General features: G+C 34.4%; 2 protein-coding genes and 1 long non-coding RNA gene across 3 annotated transcripts; 1 reads left to right on the top strand and 2 right to left on the bottom strand.

Annotated features, from left to right (window-relative positions):
* Positions 1–3053: 3053 nt before the first annotated feature.
* Positions 3054–4181, bottom strand: LOC103331775 (ankyrin repeat/KH domain protein (DUF1442)). Its single transcript, XM_008234426.3, has 2 exons — positions 3976–4181; positions 3054–3892 (listed from the first exon to the last, which is right to left on the bottom strand). Exons 1-2 carry the CDS (start codon positions 4033–4035, stop codon positions 3290–3292), a joined length of 663 nt encoding a protein of 220 aa, XP_008232648.1. The 5' UTR covers positions 4036–4181; the 3' UTR covers positions 3054–3289.
* A 5610-nt stretch (positions 4182–9791) lies between these two features.
* Positions 9792–13771, bottom strand: LOC103331774 (Leucine-rich repeat protein kinase family protein). The gene is made up of 4 exons (XM_008234423.2): positions 12956–13771; positions 11929–12189; positions 10945–11832; positions 9792–10722 (listed from the first exon to the last, which is right to left on the bottom strand). Exons 1-4 carry the CDS (start codon positions 13371–13373, stop codon positions 10244–10246), a joined length of 2046 nt encoding a protein of 681 aa, XP_008232645.2. The 5' UTR covers positions 13374–13771; the 3' UTR covers positions 9792–10243.
* Positions 13772–20256: 6485 nt separating this feature from the next.
* On the top strand, positions 20257–22454 carry LOC103338110 (uncharacterized). The gene is made up of 2 exons (XR_514573.3): positions 20257–20891; positions 22176–22454. It is a non-coding gene; the product is annotated as an uncharacterized LOC103338110 (long non-coding RNA).
* Positions 22455–22542: the final 88 nt, after the last annotated feature.

The following is a 22542-nucleotide window of genomic DNA, read 5'->3' as shown; positions in this document are numbered from 1 at the left end:
AAATGCCAATTTCCAATACAAATTTTCACGTTTATATTTGAACTTAGTCGAAATTTACCTAATAACAATGGGCCTAACTAATTGTTGAAAATTCATTTGAAGAATGGGCCTAATTGTAAACTCTATTTGTTGAACATGGGGCTATGGTCTGTCCGCAACCCATGGATATGGTGAAGATGTTTTTCTGTCATGCCTTTCTTCGTTCATGGTTTGCAAAACTTTGCATTTGACCAAAATTTTACATAAATTTTGGCAGAGTCTACTTTATTTTTATGATATTTCTCAATTTGTATATAACATATTAAACATTTTTATTATTTACTCATACATCTTGAGTGAATTTTATTGATAATAATAAAAACATGCACATAGCTTCTGATAACTTAATAACGCACCTTCCTTAAATAAAAAAAATAAAAAAATAAAAAAAAAGTAACACCTATAAATTTCTAAATTACACATCAGTAGCAAAAATAAAAAACCTCATAATTTCTAAATCTCTAAATCAAAAATTTTAAATGGTTTTATAATTAAATCACAAGAAAAAGTAGTGCAAGAAGAAGATTGGGTGTATAGGATATAAGCTGGACTATCATATTTATTTATTTATTTTAAAGAAGGTTGGGGAAGTTTTACAAAAATTTGGGTCGGGCTTTAGCTCTACCTAAACCAAGGTTGTGCATGTGCTGGGGCAATCAATTCTTCTTTTGCAATATCCGTTTACAGTTGATTCAACCACATTATTACTATGCGATTTTGAAGAACCAACTAATCTTTTCTCAACTATTTAATTCATGTTCTTTGATATCTCAAATAAGCACTTGAATCATAGAAGACAATATATATATCACTAATATGATTTCTCCTTTTACTAGTTTTCTTGGAATGTGGATGCATTTTGAGTTTCATCCTTCCCGTTAGTATCGTCACCTTCTAGTTTTATATCTGCTTCTATATGTTGAATCTGAGGGAGATTTGGTTGTGGGATGGGCATGTCTTCTGATTATTGTTGTATCCTCAAATAATTTAATCAACTTTTGATCATGTGGTTTATCAACTAAGAGAAAGTTTCAGTTGCCCTTTGTGATCTCCTCATCCATTATATCAATAGATAGAGTCCATCTTTTCCCCTTATCCTCAACTTCCACAACATCATCATCATCATCAGAAATGTTCCTCGACCTTTTTCACATCTAGAACAAAGCATAACATAAAAACGAACGTCCAACAAGCATAGCATAACATACTTATAGCATTAAAAAAAACAACCTTATTCATATCCCTCTAGCTCAGGCAAGACAACAATTCCATAGCCACAATGTCTTGTGGACAGAGTGCAATTACAACAATTCAATTATTCTGGGGAAATATGGTTGTGCCTCTTCTAGGTAAGCTTGCTCTTCTGACGGAGCCGCCAGCAAAGGAACTAATGGAAAAGCCACTGGTTAGACAAATTGACTGTCTCCTTAGCAATGTGGAGAAACACAGTCAGGCAAGCCTTATATCAGACTGCCATCTTGGTCTGCATCTAATCTAGAGCTCCCACTCATTATACCCCATCTTAGTTTTTGTATTAATTTTTTCCGTGTCATGTTCTACTTGTTGGAAGATATTGATTGATTTATTATATTGACTGGTTGGTCTTGTGATTGCTTCCTAATTAGTCTTTACATTCCTCCAAGATGGAGAAGAATAGAACAGAGACGAGTTCGTCTTAAACACTAAGAGATTGTTCAGGCCTATAGATTACTATTGCATGCATTCTACTCAAGCAAAACTTATAAGAAAATTCAATATGGATAGATATTATTACTCACCCCATTCTAAACAAAACTTCTAAGATATATTGCTCTCATAATATACTACATATAGTCTCAATTTGATTTGAGTTGCATAATTAGTTCCAATGAATGAATTGGTTTGATTTGTTATGTACCAAATCACATATGACTCAAGCTGAAAAAAAAAAAAAACAAACCCAAATGAAAAAAGATAAGTGAGGTTTGTCCCTTTTTCTTTCAAATTACAGATGCTTTAACACAACAATGGCCAAAGCCAAAAGCAGTCTAAATTAATATCAATTTCCAGCAAATTAAAGCAGATGAAAGAAACAAAATAACAAATAAAGCGAAATTTAGAAATGTGCATACCTTTGATGGATAGCTAGAGACTGTGAGATCTAAGAGAGGGGAGGACTAGAGTGAGATAGAGAACTAAGGCAGTGAGATTGAGAGAGGAGGGAGGAGACGGAGCAAGAGGGCAGAGAAACGAAGATGAGAGAGCAGAGCGAAGAGAGCGACAAATAGATTAGAGAGTGAGTATTGAGTGAGCAGAGAGTGATGGTTGAAAAAAGAGAGACACATGAAAAAAATAAAAATGAAAAATGAAAACTAAAATATGAAATCAATTCTTGATTTTCAAATGAAATTTCTCTTTTTTTAAAAATAGAATTTTAGATTAGTTATCAAATAAGTTTTTAATTTTCAGTTTTTTAAAAAAGTGAAAATAAAAACTGAAAATTGAGATTGAAATTGTTATTTGACAAATTGAAATTGGAATTATTATCAAACAAATTGAAATTGTTATCAAACAATCCCTTAGTTTACCCCAATATCTCGATAGTATTGACCACATAATAATTCAAAGTAAGATGTTACAAAATTTTGGTTCAGAGAGAAAAAAAAAAACTGTTACGAAGGAAGTTCTATCAATTAACATGCTGAAAGGTGTGGATATATAGTGCACATAGGTTGCACCTCAGTCAAATCTCCACCAACTTGTAAATTGGTACGAACTGTATGACTTGAGCAACATGCGAGATGGATGAGACAAAATTAGAAGATCATACCTGGATTTATTTATTTATTGCTAAAGTTAGAAAGAAAGAGAGGGATTTTTCACATATTACTAATATGTTATGGATGTTCGAACTTGAGACCACTATTCTACAAGTTAAGACCACTTTCCGCTACACTAGACCCGTTGGCATTTTTATTATTTCAATAGCGAGTTCGAGTTTGAGAAGGCTTGTATATGTTAATATATCTGGCATATACAGTACATATATACATATGACCTTGATATTAAAAGTAGCCTTATAAAAGTATGTACAACATATTATACATACATATAGCGATCTCTCTTTCAAAATCTTCATTGGAATATCCTAAATCCCAATAACAGTGACTCTTGAAAATAATAGAAAAGTAAATTGTTAAGCTGCTTGAAGATTATTTATTTGTCAAGCACTTAACAATTCATTTCTATATTGGCCGCTTTAATTCAGAACTCACTCCCGAAACAAGTGCTCCTCCCCTGATTTTTGATCAACATGCTTGATCCAACGGCTGGGACCCTTCTTGATCGATGATCCTACACTAGCGCTTCCACCACCATACCCTAGATGAGCAATATCCAACCCTTTTCCAACAGGCAAAAACACTGACCTCACGACACGTGTCCCCCTCTCAACCACACCGTGCCATCTGAATCCAGATAAGTTTCTTTGGCTTGCGTTCTTGCATGCAAAAACCGCCCCTCTAGGGCTCACCTTAGCCCTCCTCAAAACCCTAGTGAAGTCCTTCCGCTTGCAATCCACCACCAGAAAATCCACACCCGCCAACACCGCCACCGTGGCCTCCTCCCCAACTACCACTTCGGGCATAACCGGTACCCCGGCATTTCTCGTTGCCTTTATGTACTCCAATCTCGACCTTTCATCCGGGACTATGCAAACGTGTCGTCCGCCCGTGTGGCGTGCTGCCATGGCAAGGCCGAGACTTGTGGCTATTGGAGTGCCGTGGGACCAGGATTCCACAATCAGCTTGGCATCCCAGCCGGCCGCCATGGCAGAGAGAAGCTCGGGAACCCCGGATTCTCTAAGTTTCTCACACTGCAAATTAGTAAACAATAAATTAATTAATTGTAAAATAAGCTTAATAACATCACAACCAAGAAATCTGATCAATTACTCACTGATTTCACAGTGTCTATGTAAGCTTTTGAGGCAGTTTCTGGCGACCAAATGAGCTTCATAACCTCTCTTTTCTCTGTGTGTGTGGATGGTTTGAGAGAGAGCGAGGGAGAGAAAGGGAGAGAGGATGATGATGATGAAGAAGGACTAAATTCAAATGGAGTATACGAGCAAGGTGTGTGATATATTTATTTGGTTTTAAATATGGTTTGGGAGAAAGAGAAAGAATTGTCGCCTAGCTATCTTTTGGTACAAACAACAAAGCTAGAGTTGACATTTGGGAACACTTGCAGTTAGGAGGCTTTAGGACGTGTGCGATTTTGGCATTAAATAACATATATATATATATATATACATATATATATATATATCGTCATCTGGAAATTCATTGATCATCAGTTTGCAAGTTGAGGGCTCTTATCTTTTTCTCCTCTCCCTGCCTATCCTCTATGTGCCATGTATCACCATGAGTTGACAATTGTACGTACGGTATTATAAATTTGACTTTTAAATTAATTATAATTTAAGATGCCTAAACCAGAAGGAGTACTAGTTCTAAATCGGGGATAAGGTTAAGTTAACGACGGCTAGATTGCTTTGGGCGGCATAAACATTCATTAATTTACTTTTTGATGAGGATCCAAATTGCAACAACTGAGAATTAAGAAAAAATTTCTTAGATTTGGTACATTAGCGCAGTTGAATATTAATTAAAGTAAGGGTAATGCTACACTTATCACATTTTTATATGGAAAAAGTTTGGCATCACATTTTTATATGGAAAAAGTTTGGCTCTTTAAAAATATCCACAATAGGCTCCCTAAACCACTTCTTTAGACAAATTTTAGGGAGAACTTGGAAAAATACAACTCCAATCATGCTCTCAGTGGCGGATCCATGAATTTTTCAGGGGAGGTGCAATATTTAAAAGGCTAAAAATTTACAAAGGACTTAAGCAAGGCCCTGGGTTTAAGTCTTAACATCTATGTAGTATGTTAAAAAAAAAAAAAAAAAAAGGCTAAAAATTCAAAAAAAAAATTATACAACCAAATGCCCTTAGAATTTAACCAATACTAATGTCATTCATAATTAAAATAAATAAGAGTTTTACGTCTACAACTAATTGATTATAGTCTATATGGATATCAATTAATATGAACAAAATCTTTGTCATTGACACAATTAATTAGTTTACCAAAATTCATATCAAATATGAACAAAATCCATGTCAATTACATATTTAATCTAACAAAAGTCAATACCAATTAATCTAACCAAAAGCATACGTAAATTGGAGGTCATGAAATAAAAGTACACATGATTAAAAGTTGAGGGTAATTTTTGGTGAAATTTTTGGCACACATATGAGTTTTTAATGAATTTTTTAATTTAGACCAATTAGAAATGGACATGTGTCGGCTTGCTATTGGACAATTTAAAAAAGAATCAAAATCAAAAGCGCTGACGTCTAACGTGGAGTCTTCTTCTTCCTTGAACTGTGCCTCTGCAACTTAACTTCAAATATTGTAGAAAAACTTCGAAAATTCATAACTTTGGTTGTGGAGCTCCGATTGATGAGCCGTTTTCTCCTACATGCTCGTGAGATCGAGCCCAACAATATAAGGTAAATATTCAGGGTCTCACAATGCAGCAAACAATACAATGTCTTTGAGACATTTAGTCGAACAATTGGTGGGCACTAGCAAAGGGGCAAAATTTGGCATCCTCAAGGAAGTTTCTTGCGAGGGGAGGTGCAGTTGCACCTCCTTGCGCCTCTGTGGATCCGCCAGTGCATGCTCTCTATTCACCTCCTAAAATAAGGAGACCTTTAGGAGCTCCTAAATCTGAGGAGAGAGAAAGAACTCCTAGTGGCTCCCTATAATTTAATAATGCTTTATTTAACGAGTATTTCAAACCTTTAATTAATGCTAACTATTTTTTTATAGAGATTGACCAATTAAAAAGAGTTATAGCATTTATGACTCCCTATACTAGAGAGCATGATTGAAGTTTAAATTTTATAGAGAGCTCTAAAATAACTTTTATATGTTTTTAGCTAAAATTTAACTAAAAAATAGAGAGTATGATTGTGGATGCTCTAAGATTGAGGAGCAGTTTCTCCTTACAACCAATGTGGTTTTGACATGTGTTAAATTATTATTATTTTTGTTGTTGGAACTTTGTCAATGTTGCTAGAATTTGATAAAATCTCATTGGTTTTAAGGAGGAGCTCCTTCTCAATTTTAAGAAGCCGAGTCATGCTCTTCAAATATCATATTGCGTACCACCTTTCTAATAGAGGTGGAACCCACCAATACAATGGGGCTAATCTCCATAAGAGAGATTGTACACAATGTGGTAAGCCTAACATTTTCCTTAAAGTAATAATATCTATCGATGTTTTCAAGGAAAAAAACTTAGTTCTGTAAGATTGAGGAGGAGCTCCTCCTTATCACTAATGTGATTTTGACATGTGTTAAATTATTTTAATCAATAAAGGTGAAAACATACATACGCACACATTTGTTTAGGTCATCGATGGAATTAGTCGTGGAATTGAATTTATTTACATATAATTCTAGCTAGTAGGTATGGTAAAACGAATAAACAAGCTGAGACTGTAGTGTCGCCATTTCTACAGAATCCATCTATATAAAATGTTTTCACCCTATTTTTGAGCATAATTGGTGAAGGCATCTTTCTGATTGGGTAGCTAGTTAGGGAGGGCAGGGCAGTAGCGTGAGCTGATTGTGGGTATATGTTTTCATGTCTGATGAGATAATGATGGTTTTTGTATTTCTAGTCAACATGATCATAAATCCCAATGATTCTTTGTAGCACTCTCGAAAAATATCACCTTTAGTAATGTACCTTCAAGGACAACAATACCTAAGCAAAATCTTCCAAACACATCATGCGTGTCCAGGAGACATATATATAAAAAAATCATGTATTAATGAAGTAATAATAAAGTTATTTGTATTATTTTGATGATCACATCTTAAACAGATGGCCTACCCACTATGTGGATTATATCAAATATATACGGTATAAATAACATCACTCATCAAATAATAAAATTACCGTATTTTCTGATTATATTTCTTAACGAATACTGCTTACTTCATTGCTTGGGAATGAGATTTTTTAACGGATGCTACTTGCCTACTTGCACAACAGAATGGTAAAGAGGCCCCTCTATGATCGATGATCATAGAAATTAATAGAAAAATGAATGGCTATTTTAATCCTTACCAACTTGATCTTGTTGCCCCGGGCCCAAAATCTGATGAAAAAAATCATGAGTAACTGTATTGTAAAATAGAGACATAGCTTACTTCTATGAGGATGTGATATTACTATCCCTTAATTATATAACTGGCATATATGATATCTATGTTAAATTTCAGAGAGACGATTATGCCGCCCACTATTAACAATACCGATATTGTCTCTAACTTAACCACCTACAAATCTCAATAGGTGTGGGGTTTCAAGCCCAACATGTGAATATCACATGTTGGGTAAGGGGTATGGGTGAAAACCTAGTAATTCAAGTCCAATCAATCAACCCGCTCTAATACCATATTAAATTTCAAAAAGACGGGCATGCGGCCTACAACTAACAACACCAATATTGTCCCCAACTTAATCACCTATAAATTCCAGTAGGTGTTGGGTTTTATTTCAAAAGACCTTAGTATTTTTAATAATAGAACCATTCATTATATTTGTATTTTATTTACTTAAGTTTCGGTTGTGAGACTCATATTCTTCAACACACTAGAGTACACATGACTAAGTCTTAGTTATTATAGATTAATTTGGAGATATATATAAAACAAAGGCAACTTGCATAACTAATGTCGAGGGGGTGGGACAGATAATGACAATATATTGTACTGAGTCAGTATACCCTCAACTTGCCATAGAAATATTATATATCTAATCAACAACAAGGTTGTACAAATAAACGTTAATTGGTGATGCAAAAATGACAAGATCGCATCGTTATTACTATTTGATTTAAGCCAAGTAGGCATATATCTATGTATATTATATATGCACCATTCTAAGTGTACGGCCATCATGATTCCCATATATATATATATATATAGACTCAACTGAAGTCAACCTTATATTATTAGTAGAAATTAATTAAATACCTGCACGCCTAAGAAAACCCTATAAAATTAAATGACTATTAAAAAAAACCATATAAATAATATAACTAAAATTTAAAAATACAATTTATTTTAAACATGGGCGAAGATATTTATGCCAAGGGTTTTTGAAGTAGTCAAGTAATTGAAGGTTGGATTAAGAGTGACTTCACTGACTGCCAAGGTGCCATAAACAACTAGAATTAAGCATAAAAGTGACTTCTACAAATGTTTTGTTGTCTATTTGTCCCAGTAAACGTAATTTGTTTGTTAGCTCAACACAAAGAATAACTTTTGAGAAGATATGAGATATTTTCCTATGTAATCCACAATCCTTCTAATGCACAATTGATCAATCTAACGTGTGTTAAATGCCAAAATATAGATCTAACATATGTTCTACCATGGGAGCCGATGAGTCCTAACCCTCTTCACGAGAAAACTTGGCTATCACGGATTCATAACTCATATACTTTATCTCTCTCATCACCACACGATGAGAAACATATATATAGATAACACGAATCCATTTTATATAAGTTTTTCTCCGTACATAATAAAACCACAAAGCTCTTCTGTAATTTGTTGTAAACATTATTAGGTCTTGGAAAAATGTTGGTTTGTTCGTCATCACAGAGACAAACTAGAAATAGTTAGTAAATTGGAAAAAGAGAAGCTGTTGCCTTCACCTACCTCATGTTTGAAAGCAACAGGATGACAACAACCCCAAAAGGATCAAATCCCTGTTTTTCTATTTGTTTTGCATAAATATCTAAACCACCTGACGACCCTAATCTGAAATGGCATCTAATCCCTTTTTAAGAAACTTTGTAATTCAGATTAATTGACCATGTCAATGTCAACGAACAAAAAGTGTTTTTCATTCTAGCTGCTTTTGGGTGGTTAGTCAGATTGGGCTCTGAATGGATCATGGGCTAAGCAAGGCACGTCTTATTTATTCTTTAGGCCCGTTAAATTTTACCAAGCCAACTTCAACTTGTACAACTTACGTACCACATCTAAGCCCAACCCTTTCCCCCCTTTTTTTTTTCAATAATATTTCCTGATTCAGTTCGGGAACTGCTACTGGCACTCTAAAAATGTCATCATGTAATCCCCGTCATAATAACACTAAATTGGAATGTATGATGACTCTTTTGGAGCGTCAATAGAAGCTTCTTTTTATATTTGTAACAAGAAATATCCCTTGAGTAAGAGCTAGTTGATTTTAACTCTCGTAATCAAGTCCCTTTCGAGGAACTTCATGGTATGTCATGTCAGTTAGAATTTATTGCTGAACCTATGCATCAAGCCTTTTCCTCAGTAGAAGGACCTGGGTGGATTGAACTCTTTCTGTACTGTGTACTACAGCATTCACAAGTTCCCTTAATTCTCTCTTTTTCTTCTTGGAAGAAAAATGATAAGGAAAGGAACAAAGCCAGGCAGGTTAAAAACGACAAGAAGGCTTCACACGCAACCTTAGCAAAAGCAATGAAATTGGACCAATGTGTGTCCAAGTTCAAATGAAAGAAATCAATCAAAAAAATTAGTTGAGAGTTGGGCATGCTTTGTAGACTGGAACCATTTTGTCCATTTCCTAGCCAGCCATTTCTGATCCAAACATTTTCCATTTCACAAGTGATGGTTGCAACTTGTTTAGAATTCCAACAATGGCAGTTTATAAATATCAAAGGTAACGTACAATACTAGGAAGCTGAGTTTGCTTCCATCTACAATTTTACATCTGAGTTTAAAGGAAAGTTCACAGTTTAGTTCACACTTTACATGCACTAGCAACCTAATGACATTGTTGGAACACAACAGCTTCTACGTGTTGAACATAAAAACTACAAATAATGTCTTGCTAATTGAACCAACTTGCCTCCCTCAACAAAGACAAATAATCAAAGGGTGCTTCCTCCCACCAAAATCACTTCTGCCATAAATTACAGCAAACCAGTACATACCATTCACGAACACTTCACTGATCAAGAACCGGACACGATAATTAGAAGAAAACACAGCTTCAGCCATCAGTCAGCAGTTAATTGCTTCATCTAAATCTCTCTAATGATTTGAAAATTGTGGCAATAACTCCATATGAAAATCAAGTGCAGATAAACCCACTTAGCTCTTTCACCACATTTTCTATGGACGGCCTGTAACTGGGAGACTCCTGCGTGCAAAGAAGAGCAAGTCTTCCAAGTTTGGTTGCCTCTGATTCTGAAAAGTTTCCCTCAAGGTTTGCATCAATGAAATCTTCAAATCTGCCTGCCTCAGCCCCTTGGCGATTCACCTGGGTGATTTTACGTTTTCCAGAAAGGATTTGAAAAACAATCATACCAAATGCATAAATGTCGCTCTTTGCAGTGAAGCGACCAGTAATTGTGTACTCAGGAGCCAGGTATCCCATGGCAGCACTGGCTTTGAGCATCGAGAAGACAATATCATCTGCAAGGAGTTTGTGCAAGCCCGAATCTGAGAGTAAGGGGTTATAGTGGGAGTCAATAAGCACCTTCTCAGCTGATATGGTCTGGTGAACTATTGCAGGTTTATTGCCCATACTTCCATGCAAATATCCAATACCTGCCGCCAAAATATGTCAAACATTCAGTATACACCAAGTATCAGAAGGAGTTATATTATGTCAAATTTTAGTACCAAGTAATAGAAGGGAATAATATGTCAAATTTTCCTATGGAGTTCTTGTTGCTTTATCGAGCAAGAGATACACTGATGGTAAGAAGAACAAAAAGGCAAAAACCAGAAACAATGATGGTAACTTTATTGAGCAAGAGATACACAGACCTTTAGCAATGCCAGTGATTATAGATACCCTGGTTGACCACTCAAGAATCTCCCCACTGCCAACCTTAATGTCGAGATACTGTAACAGACTTTCATTGGGGACAAAATCATAGATAAGAAACCACTCCCCCCTGCCTTTTGAACAACAAAAGCCTCTCAACCTAACAAGATTTTCATGTTTTAATGAGGGCAATATCTTCAATCCCTTCAAAAATTCAGCTTCATCAGGCTTACAGCTTGTCTTGCTGATGCAGTTTATAGCAACAACTGATCCATCCCTTATGATTCCCTTGTAGATGGCAGAAAAATTACTCTTCCTCAACAGATTGCCTTCTGAGAAGCTCTGAGTTGCACGCTCCACTTCTTCTAAATTGAACATAAAACTCTCAAGAACTTCTTGAGAGTACCCAGCGCTACCTTTAGCCAACGGGTCCCACCCGTTAGAATACTCCAGATTGATGAGAGGAGATGCATTCTTCTTGTAAACTTCCTTTGCCTGGTCAGTACTAAGCCTGCTATCCGAAGTGTCCAAAGTACTCCCAATTTTCTGTTTTCGGCGACGATACCATGAGAAGGTAAAGAGACCAGATACAGCTAAAGCAGCAATAACTCCAATCACCCCAAAAACTATACCAATTTGTTGGGATTTTGATGCTCTTGAACAGTGGGTTTGGCTGCAATTGGACTCTAAATTTGCAGACTCAGGGATTTCTCTTGCAGTAGGTGAGTCTGGAAGATTTTTTGCAGAAAAGTTACCAGGTTCAAATGGTTGTGGCTTGTTTGGGTTCCGAGTAGTAGTAGCTGTGCAAACTTTTAAGCCAGAAAACCCAACCCCACATAGGCTTGGGTTGTTTTCATATTGAAATCCTCCATTCAGTCTCTTTAGATCTGTATTTACATCCACAAATGCAAATGGTGAACTTAAAATTCTTACAAAGAAAATAAAACATAAGTTAACTGGTTGAGAGCATCACACCATATTACCTGGAGGGATATTTCCTGAGAGACTATTGCTTCGAACATCAAGGACTTGAAGCATAGGAGCATGAGCCAATCTTGCAGGAATAGGACCAAAAAAGCTATTAAAGCTCAAATCCAGCCTTGTTAGCGTCCCCAACTCACCCAGGCTTGCTGGAATTGCCCCGGTTAACTGATTGGATTGCACTGCAAGAACACTGAGCCTTTTAAGATCTCCCAATTGTGTCGGTAGGCCCCCAGTCAACTTGTTGTAGCACAGCTGCAAAACTGCACACTCCAAACAAAGAAAACTCGGTTAAACTAATATGTTTAATCACTGGTTCTACACATAACTCTGAAAAGTTTATGCTATTCAAACTATAAGAACCATTTTTGAATACCTAATAGATTCAAAACTGTTAGATTACCACTCCTTTCTTCCTTCCCTCCATTCTTAGCTAGAATACCAAAACTGTTTTAAATTCATTTCTTGAACAGACCATAAAAATTAAATCTAGAGCTAAGGACTTTTGAAGTTCATTCCATATGAAATAATTTTGTAAAAGATATAGTTACTGTAGTAATTGATTCAAAAGATATAGTTACTGTAGTTTTAATCTCAAGAAAGCTGGTAAATGCAAATGACAATACCACTTCAAACCTAATCCAGTAGAGAAAACAAGAATATGAATTAAGAAAAATAAATAGGGAAGATATAATACAACAAGGCTTTTCAAGTTTCAGTGCACCCATTTCAACCTCTAAATTTCAGAATTGTTTTTAAAAAAACCCAGAAATCCATATGTAATCCTTCTGTGAGCAAAAGTTTTCAATGCACCCACTTTTCTCCATGTGAGATGTAAAGCAGAAAGCTTTTCACTGCCTCTATATTCATTAACCAAAAAGTAAGAACTTTTTATTTTCACAAAGAAAAAAAAGGTATAACAAGAAATTCTATGACATATAAAAGAAAAAAAAAATCTGAAAATTCAATCTCACATAAGCACAAAATTGCGAACTCTAAACAACAATAATTATTATTTTTTAAACCCACCTTGCAAATTAGGCATGTTACCAATCTCACGAGGAATTCCTCCAGAAAGATTATTGACATTGAGATACAAGTCACTGAGCTGGTTCAAACGAGCAATCTCCTTTGGTATTTTCCCACTCAAAGCATTGAAGTGAAGATACAGACCAGTCAGGCTCTTCAGGCCACCAACAGCTGGGGGTATTTGGCCCCAGAGACCCTTCCCTTGAAGAGAGATATTGGTCACAAGGCCCTGCTCATTGCAAGCCACGCCTTCAAAAGCTCCACTACATGGCTCAGAGTGAGGCGTCCATGAAGTCAAGAACTGGTTTTGTGGGTCCAGAGAGGCCTTCATGGCCATAAGAGCAGGGAGCTCAGTAAGTGAGGAGAAACAGAGAGAGGGGAAGAGAAGGAGGAGGAGAATGGAGAAAGTGAAATGCATGTTTGGTTTGAGGGGTTGGTGGGAAATTTTGGATCTTTTTCAACTCTTGCTTTCTGGGCTGTGCTGGCTTTGTGAGGTTTTGAAGTGAAATGGGTGGTCTAAAGACTCTGCATAATGCCTGAGAAGATAAACAGTGGTCTTTGGTTTGAGGGAGAACGGTAGAAAATGGGTAGGAAAAGGTGGAAATTGCTTTGCTTTTGTTTTGACTCTCTGGAAAAATGTGGGATTTTATAAGTTCGAGGAGAGAGTGTCCGAGTGAGTTTTGATCTTTGCTTATTTTCTATTTTGGATTCAGACACAGAGTGAAGTTAGGTTTTGAAAGCGAGAGGTTTCTAATCTCGGTGGACTTCGCAGGTGAAAACAGAGTTGCACTGTCATACATGAATCATGATATGCCTGCTTCATGTAAATGTGATAGTTTTGAGTGTTGCAGTTCTTTTGGAAGCTAAAGCATATCAAAATTATGGGGCCCTCCACCTAAATTTGAATCAATGGGTCCTTCAACTGTATATATGGCCCCTATGAACACATTTTGTTCAACCAGTTCATTGTTTAAAGGAGACAAGGAAATCTTATTCATCAAAAGAAAATGCATGAAGTTCTCAGTGAATTTCATCATCCATGATTCATAATTATTGAAGAACTTTATATGGTCTCATTTCGTTTGCCTGCATTTGAAATGTAGGCCACACATGTAATGTTCTATCCATCCATAAGCATTTGGATCCCATTGAAAAACAATATTTTCGTGAGCATTGAAAAATAAAATTTATCTGACATTCATTGTATAGGTATTAGCTAGCGGTGGGCATTGGAACCGAAAAACCGAGAAACCAAGCCGAATACTTATTACAAGTTAGCACAGTATGGCTGCCCATGTTTGAAATTGGCAAACTAGCAGTGGCAAATAGGAACTTCAATCTGCATCTCAAGACTAAATTGTTTATGGTCATAAGAATTGCTATGATTTTGTTTACTACGGAAATTATGAAAAGCTAAAGCATCAATGAACTATTTGATTACTCTTGCAAAAGCAGCAAAATATATACTTGAGGAACGTATAAATTTTGCATCAACAGCTGTTTAACTTGATCCACAATTGAACATTATGAACTCGGAACTGTATTTATTTATTTTTCATGATGATAACGACTGTAGTTAGTGGAAACTGGAAATAATAATTGGGAATCAGGAAAGCGATGCCATTGTTTTTGAAATGGACTATGGGTGCTTTAGTGAGACCACTTTAAGGCAGGGGATGGGAACCTGGGAGTGTTTTTTTCGTTTTTATCAAAAGAAATAGTTGAAATGTGCCGGCTTGGCTCCAGCTTTGGCTTCTTGATTGGCTATAGGTAAAAACAATGGCACAAACATGGATGGCAGTACTTTGAATTCATTGGTGTCTCTGTCAATTAAGAAGGATGTGAGCCTGAGGTGAGCAAGCAAAATACCATGCTTCTTTTCTCTGCTGACTCACCATGCTCTACTGTCTCTGCTATTAGTCTTCACTTTTAATTATTTTTTGGGTAATTTTGTCTTTTCCCATACTTTTTGAATTGTCTTTTCAAACTTTTAATTTTGACTACACCAGGAAAGTTATAATTCACGATTCATATTGAGAGTTTAATAACATATCATTAGATTGTGACTAATTGTTTTCACTCTATAAAAGCTACCATAGGCCTAGGATTGTAAAGGGCAATGATGACCATCAAACTTTCACTCCTAAAATCTATGCAAACTCATCATGTACATGTAGAGTCAAACCGAAAAAAAAAACACAAAAACGGGAATTGAGTTCATGACCGAGTTACTAAGAATACTTTGATATCATGTCGGACAATCATTAGCTCAAGAAATCTAAATGTGTAAAAAAAAAAATATTTAACAATGTATATTAAATTTATAAAATAACCAAGAAACGCAAAATTTTAATTTGCACTTTTATATACTCAATGAGACAGTAAACCATCGAGTGCATCTATGATGAATATTTTTGGAGTATGAATAACAACTTCCTTATTTTGTAGTTTGAATTCTTGAGCTGTGAGATGCTGCCTGCCCTACTAAGAAAAAAGGATTCATATTAAAGTAAAAATTATTGTGTTTAATTTAGGGCTCGTGACGATGTTCCTCCTCCTGTCAAACTCAAGTACGTAGAACCTTGTATTCCATTCTTCCATATGCTGCTTCAAAAAAGAACTTGTATATACGTATGAAAACACAGAAGTTGCTTCGACAGCTTGACCTTGACCCCGAGAGAGAGAGAGAGAGAGAGGGGGAGAGAGAGCATTAATTATAATTTGTTTAAGTGGACCCATTAATTGTCGGGCTTCATGTGAACTCCTTTTTTTCACTCTGTATAGCCCAATATTCATGTCATGTGAACTTGTACATTATGAAACCTTGTCTTTTATCTCCGTAGGCATTACTTTTTACAGAGCTTGTGATGTTTATATGCTCATGGAAAACAGAACACGACAGTTTTTACTCACGGCTCTCTCTCACCACTCTGTTGGACTTTACAATATGGTAAGACAGATATCACACACACACACACATATATATATATATATGAGTTTTGGTAGGGTTAGGGTACAACTAATTGCAAGTCTGCAATAACCAGAACCAGCCAGCTAGCTTTTCCACCACAAATTCCACAAAATTTGTAAGTACATCACTAATATCTTCCATATATAATGTGACATATCTAGCTATATATATATATATATATATATATATATGTCATTTGAGCTAACTCGTGACAAGCTTCCTCGCTAGTCCAACCTGCTTCGTAGCCTCACCTAAAAGTTCCCAATACTATGAAAGAAACAAGAATGACTTATGATTATCGTATCGATGTTATTATTGTATCCTATAAAATAGATGGTTTGAATTGTTGAAATGCAATGCAGAGTGGGCAGTAAAAAATGTCCCTAAAATAAAGTTATTTAAAGTCTCACACACAAAAATTTATGAGATACAACTTTGCTCAAAACTTCTTTCTTTATTGTGTGACCTCCTTTGGCCAAATATTAGATATGTTAATATAACACCTACAACAGTAATTCACATTAATGGTACATATTGACATGCTAAATATCTACTTTATTTTTTATTGAAAAGTTGATAGAGGTCCAAAAATTCAACCGATAGTTGGGTTTAGTTCTCGAATTATTGTTTGCTGATATAAGTCATTTGACTAGTTTGCCATATAGATTACATTCCATTTTTGACATGTTGATTCAAACTTTTGTATTTGACTGATTTGTATTTAAATTTTTTTTTCTTATTATATCCCTTTTGTCTAAAACGGGTAAGATGAGGATTTAGACCTCTCTCTCTTTCTCTCTCTAACAAAGTCGCAGGAAAATGATTAGCATATAGGAAGGGTTTGATTCTCTTCCACAACAATCGGACAAACTGGAAAAGCAAAATGTATCCAGAGTTCACTTTGGAATCATAAGCACCAAACCAAGTAACTTTGCTAAAGCGTATAATGTTAAATAAGAGTAAGACACATCTTTCACTTCACTTTTTATTGACAATTATATATACACTTGTCCCCTTATGTCTTTGCGTTTGCCCTTCTCATCATTCTCCTTTTTCATACTGTAGAAGCATGAATGAACAGAGACTGCTATCCCAACCTAAAAGCCACAATCACTCTGAAACTCACTGAACAAAATAAAGGAAGAAAAAATAAATTGCATGATCTCCTTTCCTGTTTCCTGTTAGCGCGAAAGAGTTCCTAGATTTTATAAACTAAACTCATTGATAACTTTCTAATGCATGTCAATATCATGGTTCATGCGGACAAAGGAAGAGTGAATGATCTTTGATCATCGCATAAAAAATTAATGAGTTCATGATAAAAATATTTAAAGACATTCACAACTTAGCTTAGAAGGAGGAGTGATGACTTGCCACAGGAGGAGAAGCAGGTGGAGGGAAAGCTTGTGCAATCGGTTTGGGTGGGACACGGTTGCTTGGGAACTGTAGGGTCTTAATTTCTCACTTTACACCCTGAAACAGAAATTTTCTCACTTAATCCTCTAGAATTGAAAATATTTTAATATTTAATTATATATTATTTTTATTCAATAATATGTGAAAATTATGTGTATAATACGCGAATTTTGTGTGTATGATTGAAAATTTTATAAAAAACACGTGTATTAAACTTGAAAAATATGTATGTGTATTATACGTTTGCTTTTTTTATATATAAAAAGTGTATTTTAATGAGTCTTTAAGACATGTATGGAAAATGGAAGAATTATTGAAAAATACATACGTACGTGTATAATGTGAGTATTGAATAGAAAAATGCTAAATTCTTTATACGGGTAATAACTTTGGAAAAAGTAAAAAATCAAAAGGGGATAATAGAGACTCATGTATGCCCAAATAGTAATGGATAATGCTCTAAACTACTCTTATCAATGAACTAAAATTAGGGAAAAAAACTTTTAAAACAAAGGATCCCAGTATATATTTAAAGAGTATAGTCGCTGCTATACTATTTATTAAAAAAATTAAAAAAAAGACCCCAGTATATATTCAATAATATTTGCAAATTATGTGTATAATACGTGAATCTTGCATGTATTATTGAAAATTTTGTAAAAAAAACACATGTATTAAACATGAAAAACTATGTACGTACATATATTGTACGTTTGCTTTTTTTTTTTAAATGTAAAAAAGCATGTATTTTACCTAGTCTTTAAGACGTGTATGGAAAACAAAAATATTATTAAAAAATATGTATGTATGTGTATAATACGAGTATTAAACGGAAAAATTCTAAATTCTTTATATGAATAATAACTATGGAAAAGTAAAAAATCAAAAGGGGATAATAAATACTCCGGTAATGACCAAGTAGTAATGGAAAATGCTCTAAACTACTATTATTGATAAACGAAAATTAGAAGAAGAAAAAAAACTTTTAAAACAAAAAGTGTTCCTAGTATATATTTAAAGAGTATAGTTGCGCGGCTATACTATTTATTAAAAAATAATAATAATAATAAAAGGACCCATGTATATATTCAATTTATAATATGTGAAAAATGAATGTATAATACATGAATTTTGTGTGTATTATTGAAAGTTCTGTAAAAAAACACGTGTATTAAACTTAAAAAAATACGTATATATGTGTATTGTATGTATTTTTTTTAAATGTGTATTTTATTGGATCTTGAAGACGTGTAAGGAAAACTGAAGTATTATTAAAAAAATATGTTCGTACATGTATAATACGAGCATTAAATGGGAACATGCTAAATTCTTTGTACGATAACTCTGGACAAGTAAAAAATCAAAAGAGAACAATAGAGACTTGAGTAATGGCTAAATAGTAGTGAAAAATGCTCTAAACTACTCTTATTGATAAATGAAAATTAGTAAAAAAGGATCCCAATATATTTTTAAAGAGTATAGATGCGTGGCTATACTATTTATTAAAAATAAATTAGAAAAAAGGACCCCAATATATTTTCAATAATATGTGAAAATTATGTGTATAATACGTGAATTTTATGTGTATTATTGAAAATTTTGTAAAAACTTGAAAAATACATACGATGTGTATTGTATGTTTGCTTTTTAAAAATGTTTATTTTATAGTCTTTAAGATGTGTACGGAAAATAGAAGTATTATTAAAATATATATACATACGTGTATAATACGAGTATTAAATGGGAACATGCTAAATTCTTTATATGGTAATAATTCTGGAAAAGTGAAAAATCAAAAGGAGACAACAGAGACTCCGGTAATGGCCAAATAGTGATAGAAAATGCTCTAAACTACTCTTATCGATAAACGAACATTAGGAAAAAAAGAAAAGAAAAAAATCCCAGTATATATTTGACTAGTATAGCAGGGGCGATGTACTATTTATTTATTTATTTTAAAAAATATTGTCGGCGAGCCCCTATGCACTAGCCTATCGACTAGGCGGCCAATGATTTTTTTATTTTTTATTTTTAAATAGTATAACCGCACGACTACACAATTAATTATGAAATAAGTAACATATTTAAATTTCACACAAGAAATAATAATTAAACATTAATTCTTAATTAAAGTAATTCAAAAAGGCTAAGATATTACATAATTACATATATTAAATTAAAGAAGTTGGCCCAAAAAAAAAGGGTAAAGAAACTAATTTTATATTTTTAAAATTTAAAAAAAAACCTCTACCAATGAACTTTCGTCATACAGATCTATGCGGCAAATATTTGCTGGATAAGATCTTGACCAACGAAAGTTACCTCTGCAGATGAAAGTTCTTTGGGAGAGGTTTAATATGGCAAAACTTTGCCAAGATAGAACTATGCAGACGCAATTTCATCGGGAGAGGTTATGTTTCAAAAATAAATATAAACTTCGTATGTTTAGGTTAATTAATTTTAGTAATTAAATAATATATTTGAATGATTTTATTAGTTAAATTAGTAAGTATATTTTATTTATTATTTCTTTAGTGAATAATTAATATTAAATATTTTAATTAACTTCATGAATTATACTACTTAATAAACAGTAATTCAATTTTTCTATTTTTTTCTTGAATAAAATATTTAAATACTATTTATTAACTAAGTAAACAATAACTAAAACATAACTACTAATTAAAGTAATTAAAAAAGAGAAATCCATATTATGCAACTTAAAAGGTATAGCCGTTCGGCTAGACGTTTAAAATATTCTATTCTTCGTCTGTAGCCGGTCGGCTATACGTTAAAGATATCAGCATGGCTGGCTTTTTAAAATATTGTATTCATCGAGTATAGCCGATCGGCTATACTGTAAATATTTTTCTATTTTTAAGTACGGCTATACGATTTTATTATATAAAAATAGGGGTGGGCATAAAAACCGATAAACCGATCAAACCGACCGAACCAACCCAAACCGAACCGAAAAAGAGAGTTTTTTGACCAAACCGAAAAAGTCAACTGTGAACCTGAACCGAACCGAAAGTCAACGGTTCGGTTCTCGGGTCAAAAATTTTCAGAACCGATGAACCTGAACCGAACCGGTAAATATTTAATTATATATATTTATTACACGTGGCGTCGTTTGATTGGCCAAAATAAAAGGTTCAGTGAACTTGCTTGCAGCGTATCCTCAGCTGTTTTTTTTTTCCCCTTAACCCTCCATCTCCTCACACGCGATTCTCTCTCACTCAGTCAGTCTTCTCTTCTCTTTTCGTGTCTTCTTCTTTCTTCTTCACAATCAAAACCCTAAGCGGCGCCTCTCTGTCCCGAGTTCGTCTCTCCAGACCTTGGATCTTTCGGCGACAGCACCGGCGTCGCTCCTTCGTCGATCTCTCTCTCTCTCTCTTGTCTGGCAGGTATAATATTTCTTTCTTCTGTTTTTGACCTAAGCGGCGCCTCTCTCTCCCAACCTCAGATCTTGTCTCTCCCGACCTCAGATCTTTCGGCGACAGCATCGGCGTTGCTCCTTCATCGATCTCTATATCTCTCGTTTGGCAGGTATCATCTCTTCTCTCTCTCTCTCTCTCTAGCTGTCTGTTTCTAATATTATCTTCTTTCTTCTGTTTTTTTCCTTGATTTGCTAAGGCTGTTGTAAAGGTTCATCTTTTATTGAATTTTCCTAGTTTCTTCGGTTGTTTGCTTTTGGGAATTAGGTGAAGCTCTAGATACTGCTCTGTACTGTCTATTAAATGGCATTCACGTTGGATATAAGATTAGAAAGAAAGAGAAGACGCAATTTGGGGTTTGGCTATTTGTGTAGGGGTTATATACAGGATTTGTGGGGAATATAATCAACTGCTGTAACAAGGGTAGATGAGTTCTGGGTTTTGCTTGCTTCATCTTACTTTAGTTTGAGTGATGAGTTCTGGGTTCTGGTGCTGTTTCTGGTGATGAGTTTGAGTGATGTGTTTTGCTTGCTTTATAGTTCATATTGTTGTCTCTCTTTAGCTTTTGCAATTTTGTTGGTCGTCTGGGTTTTGGTACTGCTTATGAACACTTTCTCAGGTTTTTACTCATTAACTTCTATCTAACCGTTTCTGGAGACACTTTTTTTTTTTCTTGTTTTCAATACCGGCTTGGTTCAATTTTTTTTGTCTTACCGCACCTTTTGTTGTGAAAAAAATTTATTTAACAAAGAAACAGAAAAAAAAAAATCAGAAGATAATAAAACCGTTTATTTGTCTCCAATTGTTTAAAGCTCTAGACTTTTGGTGACCACTGAACTGAGCACTTGAATTCCATTGCAATGGAGGCTTGCTCCTTGCACTCACCAACTGTAACCACAATACCCTCTTTATTGCAATGGAGGCTAGCGGTGGTGAGTTCTGAAAATTTGCTTGCTTGATGTTCATGATATATTGGTTCTGAAATATGTTTGATGTTAATGAGATATTGGTTCTGACATTTTTGTGTGGTTATAGATAGACTTGCTGCTGTTTCGGTGGGTTGTAATTAGGTGTTTTACTTGTATTTTTTTTCATGGGTTGTAAAATATAATTTGGTGCTTTTGAATTGAGATGGGTTTGGCTTAGTTGTTAATTCCTGTGATTTTTGTTGCTACAATAAAGTAACAAAGTAAACTCTCTGCTTATTTGTTGTTATGTCCTAACAGTCATAAGATGTTTTGAATGATAACTGATTTGTGCTATAACGTGTTTTGATCTGTTTAAATGATTTGAGACAGAAACTGCGAACACTTTCTTTTTTTGGTGAAATTAACCATCGAGTTGGATTATGATCTGTTGAGTGATTTTTAACTGATACAAGTGTATTTTTTTGCAGCTCCCTTATACACGTGAATCTGTTTGGTAAGTGATTAATATGCCATTAGTATCATTTGTTCAAACCTGCAGCTCCTTATTTGTATTTTTTGTCATGGGTTGTAAAATATAATTTGCTGCTTTACTTATATTTTTTGTCATGGGATGTAAAATATAATTTGCTGCTTTACTTATATTTTTTGTCATGGGATGTAAAATATAATTTGGTGCTTTGCTTGTATTTTTTGTCATGGGATGTAAGAACCAACTAATTTGATAGTTGGATGATGCTTTTGATTAAGACTCAGTTTAGAAACTTTAAAAAAACAGGTTATAGATGGAAAAATCTGTAAAAAAGGCAAAGTTCAAAGTGATTTGGGCTTGTTCAT

The sequence above is a fragment of the Prunus mume genome, linkage group LG5 (genome assembly GCF_029339155.1).
Source record: "Prunus mume cultivar Tortuosa linkage group LG5, ASM2933915v1, whole genome shotgun sequence".
Lineage (NCBI taxonomy): Eukaryota > Viridiplantae > Streptophyta > Magnoliopsida > Rosales > Rosaceae > Prunus > Prunus mume.
Note: the sequence above shows the minus strand (reverse complement) of the source record. Positions and strands in the feature narration are given on the sequence as shown.